This window comes from Lissotriton vulgaris, unplaced genomic scaffold (assembly GCF_964263255.1).
Source record: "Lissotriton vulgaris unplaced genomic scaffold, aLisVul1.2 SCAFFOLD_1734, whole genome shotgun sequence".
In the NCBI taxonomy this organism is placed as follows: domain Eukaryota; kingdom Metazoa; phylum Chordata; class Amphibia; order Caudata; family Salamandridae; genus Lissotriton; species Lissotriton vulgaris.
In genome coordinates, this window is record NW_028246047.1 from 237,311 (window position 1) to 263,377 (window position 26,067).

At 44.7% G+C, this 26,067-nt stretch overlaps 1 protein-coding gene across 1 annotated transcript in view; it reads right to left on the bottom strand.

Moving 5' to 3' along the window:
- LOC147666159 (solute carrier family 46 member 2-like) overlaps window positions 1–26,067 on the bottom strand; it is a 208,858-nt gene that overhangs the window by 14,216 nt on the left and 168,575 nt on the right. The window contains exons 2-3 of the mRNA XM_086949258.1: window positions 19,449–19,532; window positions 8,268–8,424 (exon numbers count right to left, since the gene is read on the bottom strand). Of these exons, the coding sequence (XP_086805384.1) occupies window positions 8,268–8,424; window positions 19,449–19,532 (241 nt within the window). The remainder of the gene's footprint in view (window positions 1–8,267; window positions 8,425–19,448; window positions 19,533–26,067) is intronic.

The following is a 26,067-nucleotide window of genomic DNA, read 5'->3' on the forward strand; positions in this document are numbered from 1 at the left end:
GACTTTGAGACGTCTGGGGAGGGTGCTTCTTCTAATCATTCTCAGCCCCCTCCCAGAGAGTATGTCTCCGGTCACAGAAAGGGGGGGGGGGGGCGGTTTTCTGCTACCTTTCATACCTCCAGAGCTGGAATATACATTCTTGGTTGGGAGAGTTAAGAATTCAAGCTCAGTGGACAAAGGCTTGCATCTGGGCCCAAAGAAAGGCCAACAGATGTTAACCTTTAAACACTTAGCTGGGATTAGCCATTAGGGAGTGGACAGGAACATCTTGCCGAACAAAGGGCGGCTTTAGCCCTACCTCTTTTGACTTTGAGATGACAAAGGGAGTGACTCGTATTCATACTTACAACCCCCCTAAACAGTCAGGCCACAGCCATAATAGAAAGTAAGGCCAGTTTTGACCATGTCAGGTAGGGGAGTGGCCAAGAAGCTAAAGTTTGGCCTGCCTGGTGGCAGATGGGCCCTGCCATTTTACAGTAAGGCATATAGGATGTACCACAAAAGGAGGTGGGGGACTGAAAGAAATTTGTTAGGATTTGGTGGTAGATTTTCTTCAGTCACTGGCTACAGTACAGGATATGTCTGGCTCCTCAACTATCGCAGAACTAACTTAGGACAAAATCCTAAACTTACTACTTTTGGTATTCACAGAATGCACTTACTACTTTTGGTATTCACAAAATGGACTTACTACTTTTGGTATTCACAGAATGGATTTACGACTACTAACTTTACGTCCGCACTCGGGCCGGAAATTCCGGCCCGGAGGCGGAGCTTGGAGGCAGAGCTTGCGGCCCGGAGGCGAAGCTTCCGGCCCGGAAGCCCCATCTCCGGGCCGCAAGCTCCGCCTCTAAGCCGGAAGCTCCGCCTCCGGACATAAAGTTAGTAGTCGTAAATCCATTTTGTGAATACCAAAAGTAGTAGGTGTATTCTGTGAATACCAAAAGTAGTAAGTGCATTCTGTGAATTCCAAAAGTAGTAAGTTTAGGATTTTGTCTTAAGTTAATTCTGTGAATCGGGCCCATAGTCACTAGGGGTTAAACAGAGATTCTCTGAGAAGTGTGTTATGACCTAACCAGAGTGTTTCTTAGATTTTGTAGGGGTGCAACCTCCCAAATTAATAACCCCATTCCTAACAACTGACAAGAGCAGATAAGTAGCCTATCCAGGTAGATGAGCCCTGGTGATCTATTTTAACTGGTGGTGACCAGCAAAAAAGGAAGCTTTGTGAGAAACATGCAAGTGTAACCATGGTAGTCTCTCAGTGAGCAACATTAGGATACAGAAGAGATCGTAAGGTCTACTCAAGATTAACCAGCAACTTTAAACAAACATTAGGGTGCCTTGCTTCCTAAGAGCCTAATCCACTGCAAATAAGTAAGATAAAAGTAGAAGTATAAATCAACAAATTAAAGGCAGACCATCCTTGGTTCCATGAACACATTTGGTTTAATCTACCAAATCCCGTAATAAATCACTTCATCAGCAAATTCAGTAGGAAAACAGTTTGTTAGAAGCAAAACTATCAGTACTGTAGGTAGTCTCAAACAAAATGTTAGCCTAGCACAAATAGTCACCATGCAATAGACAGTGCAGACTGAAAAGAAAAAGGTCACACTGAAAATGATGAAGCAGAATCTTGCGTGGTGATAATCAAAGCGATAAATGTCCACACTTGGGACACCAATGGTAAAGGTAATTAAAATTAAAATTTCAATTAATAAAATTCCTACTTTAATTTCAATGGTTGACGCAGAAATCTTTCGACCTGGTGAATTGGGAGGCACTTTTTATTGGTTTATTGAAAGTTGGGTTTCCAGTAATGATAATAAGCATGTTAAAAAACATATATCAGGATGCACAGGCAAAAGTGGTAGTCGACGCCAACTCAATAGGAGTGATTAACATCAACCGTGGCACCAGGCATAGCTGTCCGATGTCCCCTATCTTGTTTACCTTTTTTATTGAGCCTTTGGCAATAAGAATACGCAGTAACCCTAATATTAAGCCACCTATAGAAGGAATGTCAACAGTTAAACTATTAGCAGATGATATTATTTTATACCTTCATCCTGTTAAATTTAATTTTGATAATGCTCTCCAAGAGTTTAACCAGTTTGAACGAATTGGTGGTTACAAGATTAACCAGAATAAAACCGAGATGCTAGTACTGAATTCGGACTGCAACTTTTTAACATCAAATTTAAGATCGCAAGCATTGAAGAACGAACCGATCAGATATCTAGGCATTTATGTCTCCAATCAATTAGATCAACTATATAGCTTGAACTATCTAACAACTCGGAATAAAATTAGAACTTTACTGGAAAGATGGACTTTACTGCCCTTAACTTTGATTGGCAGGGTCGAACTTATTAAAATGTCGATCCTTCATCTGTTGTTTTTAATTTTTTTAAGTGTTTCACTAAAAATCAATTCGCGATATTTTAGGGAGATTGATTCGATGGTCAGGGACTTTGATTGGAATAAGAAAGTAGCAAGGGTGAAATTAAGTACACTACAGCTGGGAACTACACAAGTGGGCCTAGCTTTACCAAATATACAAACATACTACACAGCCGCAATAATGGATCTTGCAGCTCGCTTATTGGCACCTAATAGGCAGCTTGACATGTTTTTTTTACGAAAAAATGGTCCATGAGGCAGGCTCGAAAGTTCCGATATTTTTTAAAACAACAAAATTACCAAAGAAGACCAGATATAAGACCATTCGAGATATAACATAAAGATTAGAGTCTTTTTTTAAACAGGAAGTGGGGGTGGTTTGCGCTATTTGAGAATAGAGGAGTGCAAGAGCCTCGGTCTTCAAATCCACTCAAGTAAAATTCAAAAATGGATGGAGACAGGCTTTGGGGATTTGGGGTCCCTCTTTGTTTTAGGGAGGATCATTACTTGGCAAGAGGTTCTGGCCAGGTCTGATAATAAACTAAAAACGGGTTTTTTGTAATTATTTTAAATCATACATTTTATACATAAATATAATGTGCCGGCAGGGGAAATTCCCCTGGCTATTGCCCTAACAAAGTAAAATTAACAGGATTAGGGAATTGGTACAAATTCCTCAAGAAGGGGGAAGCTCGACGGAATCCTGACCAAAATATCCCTGGAAACCAACTGTTCCTTCTCGTGGCAGGAGTGAGAGCGGATCTCAGAAATTGGTCGTAAGTCTCTCAAAGCTGCCAATTTTAAAAGAATGTCGTTCCTATCTCGTTGGCTGGTGTACCTCACTCCTAAAGCATTAAGCAAATGCTTTTTGGGAGTAGAAAACAAATGCTTTAGATGTCAGTTACACGAGGGGGGTGATTGGTTGCCCATTTTTTTATACATGTCCGAAGCTGTTTGATTTTTGGTGTAAGATCTTTTCTTCAATCAGCAGGGCCATAAACAAAGTAATCGAACCCGAAGCTGAAAGAGCCCTGTTTGGCATCTCAACAAAGAGAAAGGATTTGCCTATTGCAGAAGTAACTTTCACAGCAATCTGCCCTTTAGTCGCCCGTTCTCTAATCCTTCAAAACTGGAGGTCAGAGGAGGTACCATCTTATTTTAAATGGTTAAATAAAATACTACGGATGAAAAAATTTGAAAAGGTGTATGCTAAAAGAGTAGGGCCTACGAGAAAATTAAAAAATATTTGGAAATATTTTCCTATTAGTACATCCACCACTACTACATAGCATTTCATATGAGAATATACTAAGACCACACGGGGTCTGAGGTATAGAATGAATACTATTTACAGAAAAAGCAGCACTTTAGTAAAAATGATACGGCACAATTGCACTTTAAAATTTTTAGCACTTAAGCACTTTAGCACTTACATTCAAAGGCTCAATTGGAGGAGAGTACTCAGTTTTCTGCACTATTTGTATGTCAATTATTGAAGCTGCTAAACTGTTTAATAGTAACTATAATAGAATGCTCTTGGTTCTTGGGTTTTAGCTGTGTTTTTTATTGTCCTCTTTTTGGTTCAATTTTATTGACACTTGAATGTTTATTAATGATTGTTACAGAATCATATGAATTATCTGACTGTGCTTGATTTTATTCTGATTTTAATCTGATGATGTGTATAATAATCCCTGGTGAAGTATTTTTGTAATATAGGTACTTTTTTGTATTTCTTGCACTGACCTCTGCTCTGCTCAATAAAAATAAAAAATAAAAATAACATTTAAATGGGAGGAATGAGTTGCAGAGACAGAAAGACATGGAAGAGAGAGTTGGGAGGGGTAAGAGGATATGGTAGATCCTGTTCACAGAGGTTGGAGATTCTAAGAGTAGCTTGTACAGTTGTAGAAGATCACAGTAAGCAAGATAGTGGTGCATTTGTTTGGCGTGCCTAAGAAGAGGAATGGGAAAATGTGGATGTTTCTGGAGCAATTGCTCCAGAAACTCCTAGAAACAATAAAACTCCATTGTAGAACCTCCAAAAAGTCCACAAGGCCTGATCGAGGAACTCTAGTGAAGTAAAAGCACCTTGTCCAACAATTATATGTTTTCAGACAGGCCAGAAAGTCCATTAGATTTTTAAAGCACCCAAGACAAATTAACTGTGCGTGTAGGGCAGACATAAAATATACATCTAGGTAGAATATTCAAGAGAAACTATAAACGACCGGAAAAAGATTTTTGTTGAAATGGGATATGAGGTACGGCCTCCTTGAACAGGTCAGTATGGTATTACTGATGGATATCAAAACCAAGGGTTTCCTGTTGCCTGCCAATTTATTTGAATGCCCTGGAAAACAGGGAAATATTATAGTGGATATCTCCAGCAATGGAAGATTGAGTAAGCACGCAGACCAGCACCACTTTACAAAGAGAACACAATGTCATAAGGAGACACTGCAAAGAACCACCATGTGACCTACATATGGGAAAGGTTTCACTAGCCTGTCAATAGTCCTATAGGGCTTAAGGATCAAAGGGATTGCTGAAAAGGAGGCGATAAAGAAAGGACTTAAATCAGTGGTTCCCAAATTGTTGTCCCTGGACCCTTCGGGGTCCGCACCTATGTAGAAAGTTAAATAATATTAACAGATTAATAAAGTGTATATAAATAAAGAAGCTAAACGTCTTATTGAAAATGTTAATACATACTGTAAAGGTGAAGGAATTCGAAATTGGAAGCTAAAAATTTAATTAGTACCCTCAGATTGATTTGTGGGAGCAGTGCAGGGGCATCAAACAGAATATAGTATGGGCGATGAGTGGCCTCAATCGAATTTAGAAAAGCTCCAACCTTTCGATTAAAATTTAGTTTTTTTTAATTTATTTGTGTTTGCGAATGCAATAAAATGTGGCATTTGCTTATGTTTGATGAATGCTTTTTTCGGTATTTTTTGTGTGTTGTTTTGAGGTTCATATCATCGACAATGCTTAGGCCGGGGTCACTGGCTTCCAGTAATGACTCAGTGGGGGTACCCAGATTCCAATAATGATTCAGTGGGGGTCCCTGGGTTCCTGTACTGATTAAGTGGGGGTCCCCAGAAGTCAACAGTTTGAGAACCACTGACTTAAATAATTACACTCTGGTGCTGGAACCTGGGATCCAAACGTATGAATTTCCCAAGTATTATTATAGCTACTTTTGCGACTAAAGGACAGTTGCTGAAATGACTGCCAGAAAAATGACATCGACTTAACATGTAATTAAGGTAAGGCTAGGAAGTATTCAAGAGCCCCTGGAGCTACTTCACTGCCTAATCGATTTGGACACTTGAACATTTAGGGACAGATTTACAAGCCCCATGCGCCACTTTTGCATCACTTTCCCCATGTTAAAAATGACGCAAAAGTGGCGCAAGGGGCTTGTAAATCTGCCCCTTAGCATGCAAGACATATTGGAGGAGATATGGAATGGTGCAAGGTATGAAGATGAAAATAAGGCATGAGACTTGTAGGAGTAATGGGAATATAATAACAGAACAAAACAAACATTGGCACTACTTATTTAAGAAAAAAGTAGCCAATATAGGTGATGGGGGGAGTGGAAGGTCTTACATCAGAAAGATGTTATTTATGCCAATTCATTCTCTCTGGGCCAGGCAAACTTCAGCCAAGGACTGCACCTTTAGAAACATTGACATGGTCACTATGTGGCATCCCTGCACTGCCCCTCTGACTCCATCAAGATCCTCTGCAGAGCCCATTGTGCATTCTACAAATCGGACCATTTCACGTTTTCTAAAAACAATTCCCAACTACACCTTTCCCAGGATCCTGTAATCACCCTCTGGAAGCCCTCTATAAATACCTTGCTGCAATAACACTAGGCAGTGTGCCCTGCCTTTTCCAGCTTCAGTTGTTTATGGTCTGGCAGACAATTATGTGAGCATCACTAGAAGGAGGCTTTGGCTCCGCCCACATGCTGCGAGGCAGGAGTACCTGTTTTTATTTGTCAGCTGTGGAGAGCTTCTACAAAAAGTGCTTGCCCTCCATAAGCTGTAATCAATTTGTTTATTTATCCAGCTGCCTGAGTTTCAACTTTAAGAGACACACACATAACATTATAATGCTATACATGTGTTAGATAACTAGATAACTTATGGTGTTTTTCTCTGGCAGCGGCACAGATGGGAGGAGAAGAGTTATTATCCTAGATGGTAGTTTAGATCACCCTTGACAGTGCAACTGTCACTTGACCTTTTAACCTACAATAATATTATTCTACAGTTCTTTGCTTCCACAAAAATACTAATACGTTCACATACTATTTACTATTTACTTGTAATGCTTCACATTACCATACATTTCTTTAAAGCCAGATAAACTGCCATTGCCGATGCTTGTTGCTAATTAAAGGCCATATAGACACAGCTCTTTACACCATTACTCTTTTCAATAGCGCCTTCTCTCTTTTTACAATGTAAAAAATACCACTTCTGAAGTCAACTTGGCACGCTACAGATTTTGACTCAAGTGAATATCCGCCAACCCGAACAGCAACTACAGGGGAACAGACGTCCAGCCAAGAACAGGGCCACGTGACAATTAATAATATCCTTGTGGACTGGAGACAATATCTTCACTTCAGGGGAAGGCACACAGCGATTTTAGCTAATTTAACTGATTTCTCTGTTAAATGATACATGAAGTAGTAGTCCTAGAGAGAATCTCAGCTAGAAACAGAGTAAGGATCTATAGTTGGGCCAGCACATGACACCCCTAACTAGCTCTAGAAAGAGATCACAAAAGAAGCCATGATATGTATTGTCTGTCCCAAATTAATTGACCAGAACAAGAAAGCTGCTGCCAACCTTTTCCATGAGGTCTTTGATGAGGTTCTCTGATGAAGAATAAAAAAAATAGTTGGGACTACCATGCCTTTTACAGTATACTACTCCAAATGTGCAGGCAAACGCGCTAAGTTTTTTTAGTGGCATTTCTAACACAGCAATCATGAAATATTCCAATATATATCATGGTGTGGTAAACCACTCTGATCTCTCGCCAGGTGTTGGGAGAATGGGGTTACCTACCAAGAACACTTAGGTCGATGAACTTTTAAAAAGGTCGTAAAACAGAGAGCGGTCCAAACTTGACCAGGCAAAAAGGCAAATCCAGGATACTGTACCTCTCCTCTGAGGAATTATCGGAAAATCCATAGGTTTTTTTAACAGGCAGTACAGCTGGGGATTTTATGACATAGTGCATTACTGTTTTAGAATGCCAAATATGTCTAATACTGCCCAGTTTGGGCAGCCAAGTTCAGTCTCTAGGAAAAGTTGGTAAAAATTGAGATAAAAAGGTGTAATTCTAGTTGAATTTCTCTAACAAAAAGAAATAGCTTTTACAAGCAGAGTAAATAATCTAGGTACGTAATATACAATATTATGAAAAAGAGTTTTAAGCCGGCAGTCCTACTTTGGTATCTGGGCACAAGGGTGATTTCAGTATTCTTCTTCTGAGTTCCAATAAATTTCTTGTTCTAAAATGTGGCACCAGTCTTCTTTTCCAAGGATGGAGTAAGAAATTGTGGACGTGCTCGCAAAGACATTTTGACATTAAGAAATACTATAACTGATCAATACATGAGCCCTGAAGAAGCTTGGTAGAAGAAGCAGCACATAATGGGTGTTAATGAGAGGATGCTGGTGTGGAAATAACAGGCGGTGGCATAAAGATGACGATAGTTTAATTCAGACAGTTATGGTCAGCATAACATTTTGCCATTATCACCCCAATGAAGGATGAAATTGTTTTTGTTTAGAAACATAATCGTAACACTGTAAATTAGCTCTTACCTGATTGGGATGATACTTATAATGCCGATGACGGATGATAATAGGAAACAGAACCCGCTGAACCATTCCAGCGTCGCTTGATAAATCTTGTTGTACGCTGTCGAAGTGATTACTCCTGAGATTGTCAATGATAACTGCAGCACAACAAAGATTTTGCCTGTGAGGAAGATAGAGTGACATGGAAAGGTATTATTTAGAGCACTGTGTCCCAAACTGTGGGCCGCAGTCTGACTGTTGGTGAGTCGTAAAAGTCTAAGCAATAAATAAAGATGTCTTTAAATTCTGTGTTTATCTTGTCAAATTTGCTGTGTTTAAACGTCAGCGGTCAAATGTCAAACTATGTCTTCTGACAAGCTACTGCTTATTCTTTTAACATGGGATTGGTGTTCACTTTTCTTTCTCTGACTACAAAGTGAATTATAGGACAGTCTTAGGATGTCGTTGTTTGCAACTCACAACAAAGTGGAAATTATCTGTAAATTAACTAACTGTGCATTCATCAGTTAGCAAATCAGATATGAAGTAAATTTTTTGATAATTCTGAAATGTGCATGAAACAGATTTCAATAGGATGAAGACAACCACTTTCATAGGTGATGCACGAATGATAAATGTTCACAGAAACCTCATTGCCACACATTATCATTTGTGTGCTGTATAGTTTTGGAGAAGTGTGGCTCAATCTGGAGAAGTGTGGCTCAATGGTTAGAGCGGCAGACCCTGATGCAGAGGTCTGGCCCGGGACCAGGGTTCAATTCCCCGCCTCGGCGGGTCTTGGGCTCCAAAAAAAATTCCATGGGCCTGATAATTATCGCCTCGGTGCCTATTCCAATCATGGAGTCCCACTCTGCAACTCTGGGCAATAGCTTGCTTAATCTCCACAATGGCCCCCACAACGCTAAGGATGCCTGGCCTCCACCTTGGGGGTGCCCAGGAATGGACGCCTCACAGGGAAAGCCAGGATGGGTTCCACAGCGGTATTCGTACAAGCGCCTTGAGACCCTTGCGGGTGAGTAGTGCGCTATACAAGTATCAATTTACAATTTTATCAGTAAGACTATATGTCTGTTCAAACTTAGTGGGCATTTCATTTGAAAATACGCCGTCTATAAATGAAAGTGTAAATGTTGGGGGCGGCCTCAGATTTACGATTTCTAGTAAATCTGAGGCAGTGTAAAAAACTAAAAGTCAAAGAGGAATCCCTGGAAAAGGCAATTCACTCACTCATACTGGATATTTCTAAAGACTACTAGTAATCACTGGTCACAAACTAATTTATACCGTTCACAGACTTTTATTATTTGTTAAAAAACACGCATGTAAATAAAAAACAATGTACATTACATAATAGATTTCTATTACTCATAAAAAAGACTGATTGGAGTATACTGAGTAAAAAGCAATGCACTTGAAGAAACTCAAGGGACAATACATTTCCCTTAATGACCACGTATACTCCCTAGACAATGTCTAGGAATAAGCACTGCGTGGATTCGGCATTTTCCAAAAAGCAACTCTTATCTAAAAAAGAAACACTGCCTTTAAGGAAGGATACATGATTTTAACCCCAATGAATTCAAATTTGTCCTGAGGAAGGTGTGCCAGTATCCAAGGGCAGCGACACCGAAACGCGTCAACGCTTTTTTTTCTATAAGAATTCAAGCCTTGCAAATCTCATGAATTAGGTTGACTACCAATGAGATCCGTTCCAATAACATTCAGAAGGCTTTTTTGAATCTTGAAATCAGTATCAGAATATAGGTGTTGTCTGATTTTTAGGGGTTTCTGTTTTTCTGTTGTTGATCAGTATATGTAGTATCTTTTGCCTTAAAAATATTGTGTGATGAAATTAGTAAGGATCTGTATTACTGTGTAAATGTACTAGTTTTTCCTCTGTCTTATTTGTATACACTGTTGAATTATTTTTAACCTTGCTTTTTATTCAGTATACTCCAATCAGTCTTTTTTATGAGTAATAGAAATCTATTATGTAATGTACATTGTTTTTTATTTACATGCGTGTTTTTTAACAAATAATAAAAGTCTGTGAACGGTATAAATTAGTTTGTGACCAGTGATTACTAGTAGTCTTTAGAAATATCCAGTATGAGTGAGTGAATTGCCTTTTCCAGGGATTCCTCTTTGACTTTTAGTCTGCTGCACCCTGTTCCCTGGAACTTGTGGGGTCCCCTCTCTTCTTGTTGGCAGTGTAAAAAAACCATGGATTTTGCTGGGAATCCCCCCAGCAACACCCATTGCACGCCCTTTCAACACGGAAAACGTTGTTAAAGGGAACAATATTTACGAGGCAGCATTAAGTAAAAAAAAGGGGCGTAGTGCTGTCTCGTATAAATGGAGCAGGCTCCTGCGCCACGGAATGTCACAAAAAGTGATGTTCCAGCGACGCAGGGGTCCTCACATACGCTGTGCTTTAAAGCTTGCATTTCTCTCACCACAGCAAGTAATTATGCCTGGTCTATAAATATAATATTCATTTTCATGTACTACTGCTTTTCTGTGATTTTCATAGTTTTTTTTAATGAATTTGTTAATGTCCAGCTTCAGAGTCTCTGCACGATTTTACTTATTACTCTACTTGTGAAAAGAAATATATTATTATATCACTATGTAGCTTCACAGAAGCTATCCATGCAGTGCAAACGGTGCATAAACTGTTATTTCTGGCAACATTCACTTCTACGGAAGACTGCAAACTTCACCAAGTTAACAAGTTTTACATTTTCAATCATTTATGAGGGAAATTTATTTTTTCAACAATTTCAGTTGCAAGCAGTAAACTCACAGTTAAAAGTCTGTATACATTTACAATTGTCCAGAGAAAAACATTGCAAAAGGGAAACTTGCAGGGCTGAAGCCTGCATATATTTGCCATTGTGCATAGAAAACAACTCCGCAAAAGATAGTTATTTAAAAAATATCTGCATAACATTTCCAACCATGCAAGGTTTTTGAAATGTTTTTATAAAAAAAACACTCAGCAAAACATACAGTTGTATAGAAAATGCCTATATATTTTCCCATCAAACAAATTTTTTTTAATGTTTTTTTTTAATTAAAGAAGTTTTAACAATCTTTTACGGTCACGAGGTGGCTAACAGTGGACATGGCACAGAAGCAGTACATTGTATAACAAGCCCATATTGTGACTATGGAAAACCCAGAACATATATATACAAATAGCAATTGCTCTCCCAGACATTTCAACATAAATACATTGGGTCAGAAACTCAGCCACTTCCCCCACACTCGCCCATGCATTCGGGCAGCCCATCGCCTCAAATACCACCCGTTCCTGTTGGGCACCCCATGCCACCTTTGTGAAAGGGTGGGGAGGGAGGGCCTCAGTCATTTCGCCACAACATCTCGCTTAAAATGTTTTAATACTTTTCTGCATAGTATACAAACGAATGTCAAAGCAGGTTACTTACCAATCCTTTTCAGTGTATAATACTCTCATGTTCTAAAACTTACAAATCAGGAAGAAAAAAACCAATATATAATAATAAAAGACAAAAAGTAAAAATAGTGTTCAATTTGTGTCAATCCATTAGGAAATACATTCCTACATTGCGGCCAGGAGTTTCTTTTTGTTGCTGGGTATGAGCATGGTATTGCTATCAGTTTTTACAATACTTGGTTAAAGCACACATGCTTGTTTTTTCACCATACTACTAGTTATCAGCATGACTACCATTATTATTATCAAGCCCCACGTTTGGGCCATATCCTTGCTGCCTGTTCTAGCTCCCAGAACTCTGATTGGAAAGTGTGGCTCAATGGTTAGAGCGGCAGACCCTGATGCAGAGGTCTGGCCCGGTACCAGGGTTCAATTCCCGCCTCGGCGGGTCTTGGGCTCAATTTCCTCGGACCTGACAATTCTCGCCTCGGTGCCTATTCTAATCATGGGCCCCACGCTGCAACTCTGGGCAATAGCTTGCTTAACCTCCACACCGGCCCCAACAGCGCTGGGATGCCTGGCTTCACCCTGGGGGTGCCCAGGAGTGGACACTTCACAGGGAAAGCAGGAATGGTTCCACAGCGGTATGAGTAATAGCGCCAGGAAACCGCTTGGTGGCAGTGCGCTCTACAAATACCTTGACATTTACATTTACATTTACATTGTAATTTCTTCGGCTTCTGCCCAACGAGTAATCTAAGCCACCGAGCTTGCTGGCAACGGCACCGTACTGGATTTCCAAGCCAATGCTATTTTTTCCTGGCTCATATCTAGGCCAGGTCGATCAATCTGCACTCGACTCTGCTCTTCTTTGTGTGCACTATAAGGCCAGGGAGACAGGCCCCAGGAGAGTGCAAGCCTTGTTTATTCGTAACTGCAGTCCAATGCATTTATCTGTATTCCAAAAAGAGGTTTCCTGGGCAATTCCATACCAAGTGGTAGAAATTAGCATTTTCATCATTGCACCTGGGACATCTAGAACCAGGGTCATGCACATTCTGACTGTAATTAGGCATCGGGTAAGTTTGATGCATATAAATGAACAGCAGGAACTTGAATCACACTTTTCTAGACACGCAGGCCACATATTCTCTCCCCACATCCGTCATCTTCTGAAAAATCACGGTTTAGGTCAGTTTCCCACTTCATCTTAATCTCGCGCAACTCTGCACAATCCCTGCTCTAGGTGGCCATATATAACTGGGTCACCACAGTCTCCCTCCTCCCAGCGAAAGGATCAGCTTGGGAGCCGCATGCACTGAGGACTGAGTATTCACAACCCAGGTGTGGCACAAGATGCTAATCAAATGGCCATACATTAAAAATGGATTTACTGAAGGTGTCAGGTATGCCTAGTCTCCTTGAATGTTAGGAGCTTGTTTCAAACACATTTCCTACTGCCAGGATATCAGCATCTGTCCACACCATCTGGCTGTTTACTTAACACCATCACTGCTGCAGCACTTCCCCTCCTGTGCTGATCCCGATTTATTCCCATTGTTCATGACGAGCTCAGCTCGTCATGAGCGTACGAGAGGTGTACCTCATGACGAGCTGAGCTCGTCATGAGCATCGTAAGGGGTTAACTCCACAGTTTAAACCATAGCAAGCATCTCAAGGGCAGTTCTGGGGCATATGCATTTTTCCTCTTAGGAGTGCAACACATCTCCACCAGCAGATGCATGCTGCTACTACCAGTTTGGCAGGATTGGGTTTGCTACAGCTTCCCCCAATTGACGAATGCCAGGGATCGTGTGCTAGCGCCTTCTCAATGAATTTCATCTTCTCACCTTTATCTGGTCTAGTCAGTGTGCTACTCAGCAGTAGTGGTGCTGCGAAAAAGTAGTGTTCAAAGTTTGGAACTCCCAGTCATCCTTCAGCAAGCATAAGCTTCTGCAGTGCAAACCTTTGCCGTCCAAGGTTTCAGATCAAATCAAACAAAAGTGTCTGCAATGCCCATAGGAACCAGTGGAAGTAATACAAAAGGCGAAGGTAAGCCCGTCTGCGCCCGTCCGCGCCTGGACCGCGCCCAGTGCCAGGACCCCTGGCCCCCGCAGAAACCAGCCCAGTGCCAGGACCCCTGGCCCCCGCAGAAACCAGCCCACCCGCCGGACCTACGGCCCCACCGAACTCAACGCACTCAGCGCCGGCAGAATCCCGGGCTGCTACCGAGCCACCCCGAGACGCACCCACGGACCCTCCTGCTGCCACTCCTGCAAGTTCACCTGCATCCGGACCTGCACTACTCCAGCACCGACCAAGACCAAGACAAGCAACGGCAGCAGCCACCTGAAATGCATCCTGCTCAACACCCGCTCCGTCCACAGACACGCCGTCGAGCTCTGGAACCTGCTCGACACAACTTCACCAGACGTCGCCTTCCTCACGGAAACCTGGATGAACGCCTCTTCAGCGCCCGACATCACCATCGCCATCCCAGACGGCTACAAGATCATCCGAAGGGGCCGCGTCAACCAGACCGGAGGAGGCATCACCATCATCCACAAGAACACCATCCGCATCATGACCAACACCGACGACAGCCTCGCACCCGCCGAGCACCTGCACTTCCAGGTCTCCAGGAAGGGTTTTGCAGCGGTCGAAGCGCCTTGGGACCCTCCGGGTAAGTAGTGCGCTATATAAATGCCTATACATACATACATACATACATACATCAACCCCAAGACCACCCTCAGAGGCACCCTCATCTACAGACCCCCGGGACCACGCACACAATTCAGCGAAGACATCGCCGACTTCGTCAGCCCGCACGCCATCCTCTCCGCTGACTACATCCTCCTCGGGGACCTCAACTTCCACCTGGAGAACAACAACGACCGCAACACCACCACCCTGCTGGACAACCTCGCAAACCTGGGACTCAAGCAGCTGGTGACCACCCCCACCCACTACGCCGGACACACACTCGACCCCGTCTTCTCATCCAACAAGGACATCACCTTCAGCCACGCCACAGGACTCCACTGGACGGACCACAGCTGCGTCCACTTCAGCTTCAGAAGGACCACGACCCACCACGACCAGCAACAGGTTGCACGCAGAAGCTGGAACAAGATCACAGCCGACCAGCTCGTGACTTCCCTGAGCAAGAATCCACCCACCAACGCAACGAACCCCAGCCAAGCGGCCACCAGGCTCACGAAGTGGATCAGCGACTGCGCAGACGACCTCGCCCCCCTGAGGACCCCGCCTAGCAGACCCGGTAGCAAGAAAGCCCCATGGTTCACCGACGAACTCAAGAGCTCCAAGAAGAACTGCCGAGCCCTCGAGAGAACCTGGCGCAGAGACCCAACACCGGACAACATGACTGCCCTCAAGCTCGCCACCCGAAAACACCACAAACTCATCCACGCCACCAAGAAAACTGCATTCAAGGAACGACTGGACAACAACGCACACAACAGCAAGGAACTCTTCAACATCATGAAGGAGATCTCCAACCCCAACGCCGGAAACAACAACATCACCCCTTCGCAAGACCTCTGCAACTCCCTCGCCTCCTACTTCCACAACAAGATCGCGGACATATACAACAACTTCAGCACTCAACCGACGCACGCCACGACCGAACCACCGCCCCCCACCACCACCCTCCGCGCCTGGACCCCGATCAGCACCGAAGACACCGTCCGCACGATGAACTCCATCCACTCCGGATCTCCTACCGACCCCTGCCCTCACCACGTCTTCAACAAGGCCGACGCTGTCATCGCACCCCACCTGCGGGACATCATGTATTTGTAAATGTATTTGAGCTTATATAGCGCACAGCTACCCACAAAGGGTTTCCCGGCGCTTGCTTAGGGAACCCGTCCTGGTATTCCCCTGTGAGATAACCCCGGCAGGGTATCCACAAGGTGAAAGTCAGGCATCCCGCCGCGAGGGGCCGTTGTGGAGATTAAGCAAGCTATTGCCCAGAGTCGCAGAGTGTGAACCCGTGAGTCGAGAAGGCACCGGAGCGAGAATTATCAAGTCCGTGGAATTTTTGAGCCCAAGACCCGCCGAGGCGGGGAATTGAACCCTGGTCCAGGGCCGATCTTAGCTTCCGGGTCTGCCGCCTCTAACCCCTGAGCCACACTTCTCCACATCATCAACACCTCCTTCGACACCGCTACCTTCCCGGAGAGCTGGAAGCACGCCGAACTCAGCGCTCTACTAAAGAAGCCATCAGCCGACCCCACCGACCTCAAGAACTACGGCCCCATCTCGCTGCTCCCGTTCCCTGCAAAAGTCATCGAGAAGACCGTCAACAAGCAGCTGGCCACCTTCCTCGAGACGAACGGATCCCTCGACCTCTCGCAGTCTGGCTTCCGGGCCAACCACAGCACCGAGACCGCCCTGATCGCAGCCACAGATGACATCCGAGCACTGCTTGACAATGGAGAAACAGCAGCCCTCATCCTCCTAGACCTCTCCGCGGCCTTCGACACTGTCTGCCACCGTACACTAGTGCCGCGACTCAGCAACGTCGGAATCCAGGAGAAGGCACTGGAGTGGATCATCTCCTTCCTCGCCGGAAGGACACAGAGTCCGCCTCCCCCCGTTCAGATCTGAAGCCAACGAAGTCATCTGCGGCGTTCCTCAAGGCTCCTCGCTCAGTCCAACCCTCTTCAACGTCTACATGAGCCCCCACGCAGACATCACACGCCAGCACAACCTCAACATCATCTCCTACGCCGACGACACCCAGCTGATCCTCTCCCTCACCAACGACCCCGCCACCGCCAGAGCCAACCTCCACGAAGGGATGAAAGAGGTAGCCGCCTGAAACTGAACTCGGACAAGACGGAAGTCCTCATCCTGGGATCCTCGCCCTCCGCCTGGGACGACTCCTGGTGGCCCCCCGCCCTAGGCAGCGCACCCAAACCAACAGACCACGCACGCAACCTGGGCTTCATCCTGGACTCCTCCCTCTCCATGACCAGACAAGTCAACGCCGTCTCCTCGTCGTGCTTCAACATCCTGCGCATGCTACGTAAGATCTTCCGGTGGATCCCCACCGAGACCAGGAAGACAGTCACCCAGGCCCTCGTCACCACCCGTCTGGACTACGGCAACACCCTCTACGCCGGAACCACCGCCAAACTCCAGAAGAGACTCCAGCGGATCCAGAACGCCTCAGCACGACTCATCCTGGACATCCCCCGTCGCAGCCACATCTCCGGACACCTGAGAGACCTGCACTGGCTCCCGGTCAACAAGAGAATCACCTTCCGACTCCTCACCCACGCACACAAAGCCCTACACAACCAAGGCCCAGGATACCTCAACAGCCGCCTCAACTTCTACGCTCCCAAATGCCAGCTTCAATCGACCGGCCTCGCCCTCGCCACCATCCCCCGCATTCGAAGAGCGACCACAGGGGGACGGTCCTTCTCCTACCTCGCCGCCAAAACATGGAACTCCCTCCCGACCCACCTCCGCCTGACCCAGGACTACCTCGCCTTCACGAAGCAACTCAAGACCTGGCTGTTCGAGCAGTAGCGGACCCCCCTCCCCTAGCGCCTTGAGACCCTCTGGGTGAGTAGTGCGCTATATAAATGCTGTGATTGATTGATAAATGCTGTGATTGATTGATACTATACCTAAGCAAGGGGTGATTACACGACCTTGCCCCAGCTGAGTGATCAGCCAGTTGTGCCAATTTGAATGGCCAGCCAGGGGTGGCATAATACATGCTGCAGCCCCTGGTAGGCCTTGGATGCACATATGCCCTGGGTACCTATGGTACACTATATAGGGGCTCACAAAGGTGACCCAATACCCAATTAGGTATGTACCTAAAGTACATGGTATGAATATAGAGAGAGAACAGCTGGGCCGTGGGTCTGATTAGCAGGCCCACAGCCACACTAAAGTCGAGAAACCAGTATATCAGAGCAAAAAGTGGGGGTGACCATAGGAAGCAGACCCTACTCTCCTACAGGGGTGCGTGCAGGTTTATTCAAAGCTAGGCGTGCCACCATGTTTTGCATGACTTGGAGCTTAGAGAATAAATCCTCCCTCATCCCCACCAGTAGAACATTTCCATAGTCAAGTCTACTAACTAGAAGTGCCTGTATCAGAACCTTTCTGGTGGAGAGAGGAATCCAGGGGAAGATCTTCTTTAGCAAGCGCATCAAGCCGAAGCATTTGCCAGTTTTCACATGCTCCTCCATGGATAATTTACAGACGATTAGCACGGCCAGATTTTTAGCCCATTTTTGGGGGGAGGGAACTTCTCCTAGTTCCGCCGGCCACCATTCCTCAGTCCATAACTGCTCAGCTTGACCCCGCCTGCACTTTTGAAGGGGATTAGAAATCTCCTTGCAGGCGGGTGCAGTAAGTTACTGCACCCGGCTACAAGGGGATGTGGTCTGAGGGGTCCATGGGACCCCCTATCCCCCACCAGAGGGCTGCCATCAGGGGGCGCACTCCAAGTATGCCACCTTCTAGGAGGTAGAAGGTTGAGCACTGTGAGTGCGCCCCCTGAGAGCTTCTTGGCCTCTGCGCTCGTGCCTGTAATACAGCGCTGAGGCAAAGGGATTTCCTGATTTGCATGGGGAATGTGAATGAGGGAACGCCCCTGCAGATATGCTATCAGCATTACAGAAGGGGGCGCACAAGTGTCTGCGACCCCTTCTGTAATCCCAAAGGGCCCCGGGGCGCACAAAGAGGGCACAAACACCCGTTACCTCCCAGGGCACTTTCTGTAATACGGCCCCATAAGGCCATCTTCTGCTATCTGCACGCCCTGCAGGTCAAACCCCTGGAGAGGCATTTGCACATGAGGACCTGGATAAGCAAATCAGCCTGAACCTCAATTAATCTGATCAGGTGTTTTACAAAGTATGTAAATTAGGAACACTTCTGATTAGATTAGTCAGGGAAAATTCACAGATCGATTCATATTGCTTTATACCGAAGGGATAAAGTTACAATTGCTGACATTTTACCCTTATATTTAAGTGCCTCTCTGAAATCACAATTGTGCTGGCTTTAAGTGTGATCCTTCCAGCCCCCTTCACCCATCTGACCGCATGTTTGCTTCTATTTCAAACTAGAATAAATGAGAAGCTACATCTTTGGTCAATATATAGGAAGTTGTTCTTAGAAAGCAACCCGTTTGCCAGCACTGTACACTAAAAGACACACAGACATTGTTGACAATTGAAAAGTTTTTTCTAAGCAAACTCACCTCAAGGTACTTTGGTTCTCTTCCAGCACTGTTGGCAGTATCAGCAGCAAGAATCTTTGGCGAATATGTACTTTAGAAACCCCGCCCAGATAAATACAATGGGCCCGATTCACAGAACTAACTTAAGACAAAATCCTAAACTTACTACCATTTTGGTATTCAAAGAAGGCACTTACTAATTTTGGTATTCACAGAAGGCACTTACTCATTTTGGTATTCACAGTAAGCACTCACTAACTGATAAGTAAGTGCCTTCTGTGAATACCAAAATGAGTAAATGGTAGTAAGTTTAGGATTTTGTCTTAAGTTAGTTCTGTGAATCGGGCCCAATATTTTTTTAGAAATACCGCCAAGATAAATACATTAGTGTTTAAAATCCACAATATGGCATTTCGAGTGAGTGAAGATGAGCCAGCCCACATAACAGACCATAAACACCCATTTTATTATGGTCCACCATCCATCCCTCCATATGTTCCATAAAAACAAAGGCAAGTGCACTCACCATAAGAGGAGCCTTTGACTTGCTTTGAAAGTGAGGCTCTGATGGTAGGATGTGGAATTATGGAAAACAGCATCACAGCACGAGCTACAGAGAAACACACAATTATGACAATTAATCATCTGTTCATGTCATAAAAAGAGCTCAATGCACATGCTGTTTTTGTTCAAATGTACATATGTTTTGGTCTTTATCATGGTAAAAAGTCCAAGAATCTTATTTTAACTCTGCCCCTTACTTTTCTGTAATGTACTTGTGGGTTCGTTAGCATGTATTGATATTAGTAACGGTGTCTAGTAATATGTCTAAAAATATTGAATCTTTTTTACTGCCAATGCTTTTCAGAAAAAACACATCATGATAAAAAGACATCGCTTATTACCAAGTGGTATTAATGCAAACTATATCATTAATTAAATGTACACTTGTATTCCTCAAGATAATGTTGAAAGGGATATATTTTGGTTAACATTAACTACTTTCTGTCATCTGGACTTATACATAATTATTCTACAATTCTTCACATTGAGATTCCCAAACCTTCCTGAACACCTTCTAATATCAATGTCCTTATTTTATTCCATTCTTGTTATTTTTTTCGTGCATTTGTTGTCATTTTTTTTAACTTAACACAAACCCACATAAAGTAGCTTTTTCTTTGATCTAATCATATAATTGCCTCTTTTCTCTCAGTTCCCTTCTCCTTTTTCCTGCTATTCTTCTTACTACATCATTATCTTCTGCGTTTGTCTTCCGGTTAATTTCAATAAATTTGTATGTTATGGTGTCCTCCCTACGTAAAGGTTCATTGCATAAAGTATTCCTTATTGATATCCTAATTATACTAAGTACTAAAAATGCTGATTTGTGATTTAATCTTTTCCTTTCGTTAATTGCTTATATTGAAGTTTCAATTATTAATGGAATTTCCCATATGAGGCTACTTATTCTTTTTTTAGGTTTAAAAAGTGAAATACAAAGTGATTGTCAAACTTGAAACAAGGATAATTGATTATTTCATACGAAATTTAGCCCAATCTGAACCTCATGCAATCCTCCATTTTAACACATTAGGGAAAAAAATAGAGCTGGGGTGGTGGAGGCACCACCTCCGAAACCCTAGTCGCATCCAACTTCATGTATTTGGAGTGGTCCACCATCTTAGCAGACTTTTCTCATAAAGTAGCTCCCCATTCTATTCTAAGAGCTACCTCAGGGTTTGCAAAAAACAAAACTAGTGTACCTCACACAATAGGAGTTTTCTCTCAGCACATGGGGAACATTTCTGGAGTTTTCATGTTGGAGACAACCGCGGTTTACTATCCAGATCTGGGCAGGAAAAACGTTTTTGGGAATCATGTTCAATAGGCTAACTTAGTTAGGTGGCCCATCCAACACTCTTCTCCCCTGCATTCAATCGTCCCAGAGGGTTATTCCCAATGCTCCATTATTGTTGGCTCTGTCGTCCGGAAAATCACCATATCGCATATTGTAAATGAAGTGGCAGATACGAAATGGACACAGGGGACAGCTGACAATTTTTGGCAGCATTGCCACCCACCTATAAAAGAGGTCCTATTCATTTTAATTGTGATGAGGCTTACACTGTTGCCTGTGGAAAAGTTGGCTACCCCTCAAAGGGAGAGATGAGGGACACAAAAGGATAACAATTAAGCTGTGACACTTGACAAATCAGAGGATGCATTTCCTTAGGCCCCGAATTAGAATATCTCAGCAGCGATGTCCTTGCCATGTACCTCTGCAAGATGTGGGAACAGAAAGTAGAAAGGCAGCAATGGAGGCTGTTGTTCTACACAGACAAGACGACTGGATGGGTTACCTGATTAAAGATCTTTAGAGAAGTGTCATAGAGGAAGCTACACTTGATTGCTGCTAAACACCACTATGTTGAATGAGTATGGCACACCGAGCCCAGGTCGTTGCAAAATATTAATTTTTCTCAATTTTAGACTTTTCAGCTGGCCTGGAAAAAGCCTTTACCTGACGTGCTACCTTGAAATTCCAAGATTCTAAATCATCTAACCCACAACACCTGAGACCCCAGAAGAAAGGAAACCATGCCCAACAGGTTCATGAATGGGACCTCAAACCCAAAGACCTATTGATCTGACAAGATACAGAACGGCCAGTCAACAATTCACTCGTGCCATGCTGGTGAATTTTGCAGGCGGGAAGAAAATGAACAAAGCGTGGGTATTGGAAGAAAAATCAGGGGAGTAACAAGTCCCATGCAACCTAACATATTCAAGATATTGTAGCTGTGAGTTCCTTCAGATGCGAAAATAGTAACAATAACATCTCAGTCTTGACTGAACAATTCCACGGCAAAAAGGGAAAGGATGTGGCCTAATGGTCTGAGCTGCTCACATTGGAGCCGGCGGGAACCAGGTGCACATCTCGGCGTCAATATCTTATGATTCTGGGCAAATCACTAAATCTCCCGGTGCCTACAATTCAATGCCTTGAGACCCTCACGGGTGATTTGCTGTGCTTTACAAATCATGTATTATAAAAACAAACTATGAAAAATCCAATTTCAGATATTAAAGCAATGCTAAAATGTAATGGAAATACAGGGGAGCACACATGAAGGTAGAACATGAAAACCATTTGAGGGAGCTTAATAGATGTCCACATACAGGAACAGCTATCGCGCAGGAAACCTAAACAAACCTTTGAAAGAAATTACACAACATACTGTGACTCCTTGGTCAATAAATGGACGTAGAGTACTACGCTTGCATAAGTCATAAAGTGCCTCACAGCTATACCGTGGGACGAATGACTAGAACCCTAATCCAGCTGGACCAGGGCAAATCAAAAACCCAAAAAGTCTAGAATTTTTCAAAAGAGTAACTTGGGTGAAGTGGAGACAGAGAGACACTTACTTGTATCCTGCTGAATGTACCAATGCATTTGCAAGACTTATTTCCGCCTCTTTAGTAAGGAAAAAGATGATGTCTTGCGAGAAAAGTCGCAGGCAAAACTTTGCCTCACATTTTAAGAAATCATGGAAATAGGAGAAGAAACAGGATTGGCCCAGCAACGTGGGAAGTGGTCTAACACAAACGAGTCCCGGGAGAATGTAAATTGTGCAGAGACGTGCCCTGAAGAGATAATCAGGGCAAAGGCAGTAAAAGGACGGTGAAGGCGGTCTTGAGCACCGGTACTGGGGGTCACAGAGAGGGATACACTGCCCCTGGTGCCGGTTGAAGTCTAGTTCCCCTAAAGGACAGCTTGGGGGTCATGGTCCAGGAAGGCATTGGACAAGTGTGGGAAAGACCACCAAGCAAGCCCTGTAGACTGCATCTTCCCATTAGGCAGGGCCCCAGCGAGGAAGGGAGCGATAATCCCCTAGCTCGCCCCCCCAAACAGTTGTGTAAATGCCTGTGATCCCTGATGCAGCGAAGACATTAATACACGTAGTCACTGATGACTCATAGATGCAGAGGGATAAAGTTGGCCATGGGATGTGGCCTGTGAGTCCACCCTGTAGGGCTCATTGGAGGCCGGACAGACAGTGGATAGTTGGATGGGCCCACAAACGTGTTAGACACAGTTGTCCAGGCTATTGACCTGTGCCACACCCGGAAGTAGTGATACACCCTGAACCACCTTGCCTGCAAAAGTCTGAGCCCTGAGGTCAAGCCCTCTGGAGAATCATGACAGGCCCCTGGCAGATTCTGGGCTGGGGCCTCAAATGGACAGTATTGCACAGAGATCTAAGTTGGGGGTGCAACATGGTGGAAGATAAGCCATCTAAGAATGTGCAGTCCAACAAGATCGATAACTACGCCCTCCACTGCCTCTGGAAGGCGTTGTGGGGGGGCCGTCAAAGCAGGCTCCCTCAGATGTTTCAGGTTCCCCCACAATGGTGGATGTCATGGCAAAAATAAAGGACTCGAGAGAGGTTATGCTTGTTAAGATTGACACAGTGGCGCTTGAGGTGGGCCTACATACTGCTGACTTTTGTAAAATCTCAGAGAGGGTCACTGAGGCAGAGGGGCATGTCACAGAGCTACCAAAAGTAGTGGAAACACTGAAGAAAACTGTGTCTGCACTCCATGCACTCACGTCACGCATGAAAGAAAGATAGAGGATGCAGAGGGGTGCTCCAGAAAGAATAATCTCCATTCTGTAGGCTTCCTTGAGAGTGCAGAGGGCCAACCTGTACAGTTATTCCTGGAAGATTGGATTACAACAGCCCTAAAACCCAGGCACCTCTCTACGTTTTTCACCATTGAAAGGGTCCATTGAGCACTGACACCTGTACCTAAGCCAGGGGTGCCACATCGCGGAATAATCGCCTACCTGTTCAACTTCAAAGACGTGGACACGATACTACAACATTGTGAGGACTCGGGCGGGGTTCCAATATGAGGCGCCAAGATGCCTCAGGGTATTTGTTTGTGCTATATAAATTCAGTTCAAATTAAACGAGGACAGGGACATTATGATCTTCCCAGGCTACACCCAGAGGTTTCAGGAGCTCCATAAGGACATCATACCAACCAAGAAACGTTTGTGAGAGTGTGGCCTCTGCTATGGCTTTATGTTTCCTGAAAAACGTAAGGTACAGTATGAGGAGATGTGCACTTCTTTGCCAACCCTGGGGAGGCCAACGATTGGCTGGATACACTAGGCAGGGTCCCCCGTAAGCAGTCGTGGAGCAACCGAGCAGATGGGAACAGTGCCGCCCAGAGGATTACGAGATTGCGCAGACACTTTGTGGATTCTGGACAGAGTTCTGGTATCCACCAAACAGGAAAATCCTTGTGTGCCCTGACAGAACCCTGGAGGACTCTAATTCTGTGCATCAATCATTCCAGACACAGAGGAGTCAGGGACGTTCGCAGTGATAGAAGGAGCAGCCACCTGAGTTGGAAGGAGAAGGACCGGCAGAGTTCCACAGCACTGGCTGTACATGTACCGTAACATTGTTGGGGGGGAACCTCCTTTTTAGATATGCAGTTGGTCACACCAGACTCAGTAACGGGGACTGTTTGTTTAATATGATGTATATGTGCGCGCATACGTAAGGGGTGCATCCGCTAAATGTTTTATTGATTTCAGCATCATTTACTTACATTAGAGCATACAGGCATTGTGTTGTTTGCTACAGGGAGGCCCGGATGGCCTACTGTCCTTTTGTGGGTGGTTTGAGTGCTCTGGCCTTGCCACCCGAATGGGATGCAAGGCTCACAGCTCAAAGTGATACATGAGGTTGAGGCCTCAGCCTCTGACGGGAGCAGAGTCGGAGGGACTGTAAAGTTGACCTAGCCTTCTGGGGACGCAGTTGTTCAGACTCACTGCCTGAATGAGTTCTACGTTGTTACTAGTGGGTGTTGTTGTTCACATGGTGTGTAGGACGTGGCTGTACTATGTTAGTATCAGGTATTTGGCATACTGGAAGAATGTGAGTGATGGGGAGGGAGAATGAATGGTGCCTGTGGGACAGGAAGATGCGTGCTGTATGGGGTTTAGGAACACTGCATGGAAATGTATGACCTGGAACGTGCAGTGATTGGGCCAGCCTGAGAAACAGTGGAGGGTGTACTCCTATCTCAGACGCTATGGGATGTAGGTGGCATTCTTGCAGGAGACACACATATGAGGAGACTACATCACACACTTGAGACAGCAGTGGCAGGGACAGGTCTTGCGACCTCTTATTCTACTTATGCTAGGGGGGCACTGATATTGGTGGCACCTGGAGTCCCTTTTGTGACCAAGTGAATCAAATTCGATCCATCTGGGAGGTTTGAAATTGTTTCAAGAGCATTGGATGCAAGGGACATATGCCTGGTGAATGTGTACAATCCTAATGTGGATGATGCAAACTTCTTTGGATCAGTAATGAGTGTGGCTGCAGATCATATTGGATCTGAGGTCCTTCTGTGAGCTGGATGGTGGTCTGGATCATCTCTCCCCCAAGGATAGACACTAAACCAATGTTTACGGGTGCTCCTAGAGAGATAATAGCTGGTATGGGCCTTCAGGATGTGTGGAGGGTGAGATTCCTGAGGGGCAGGGTGTACTCCTGCTTTGTGCGCTCCACAGGGACACACAGTCAACTCGACTACTGTTGATTGTCTGTGCCTCAACCCCAGTTTGCGGAGGAGATTTCCCACCTAACATGATACATTTCGTTCAGGCCATTCGCTATTCCTGGTATCTTTTAGGATGTCTAGGGAGACCTCCAGAGTGCCTTTGTGGAGGACGCGGATGGAGGCCCTGTCAGACCCCGTGTTCACAGGGGCAGTGGTCGAGTACCTAGAACACTAATTCACAGAGAATAGGGCGAATGCGACGGTGAGAGCCATGGAATGGGATGCCATGAGGGTGGTGTTGCGTGGAGGATTTCTGAAAGTATCGCATGGGTGAAACAACAACCTTTCAGGTCCCTGTAAGTCCTGGAACAGAAACTTAGCAATCTGGAGAGAAGTGTACATGAGCAGCCTCTGAAACTTTCTGAACAGAAGGAATGTAAGCAGGAGTTGCTGGAGACATTGGATCGCTTAGCCAAGTATGTGAGCACTAGTTATAGGCAGCGCTCCACATGGAGGGCGGTAAGGTTAGTAGATTACTTCTTACACCTCTA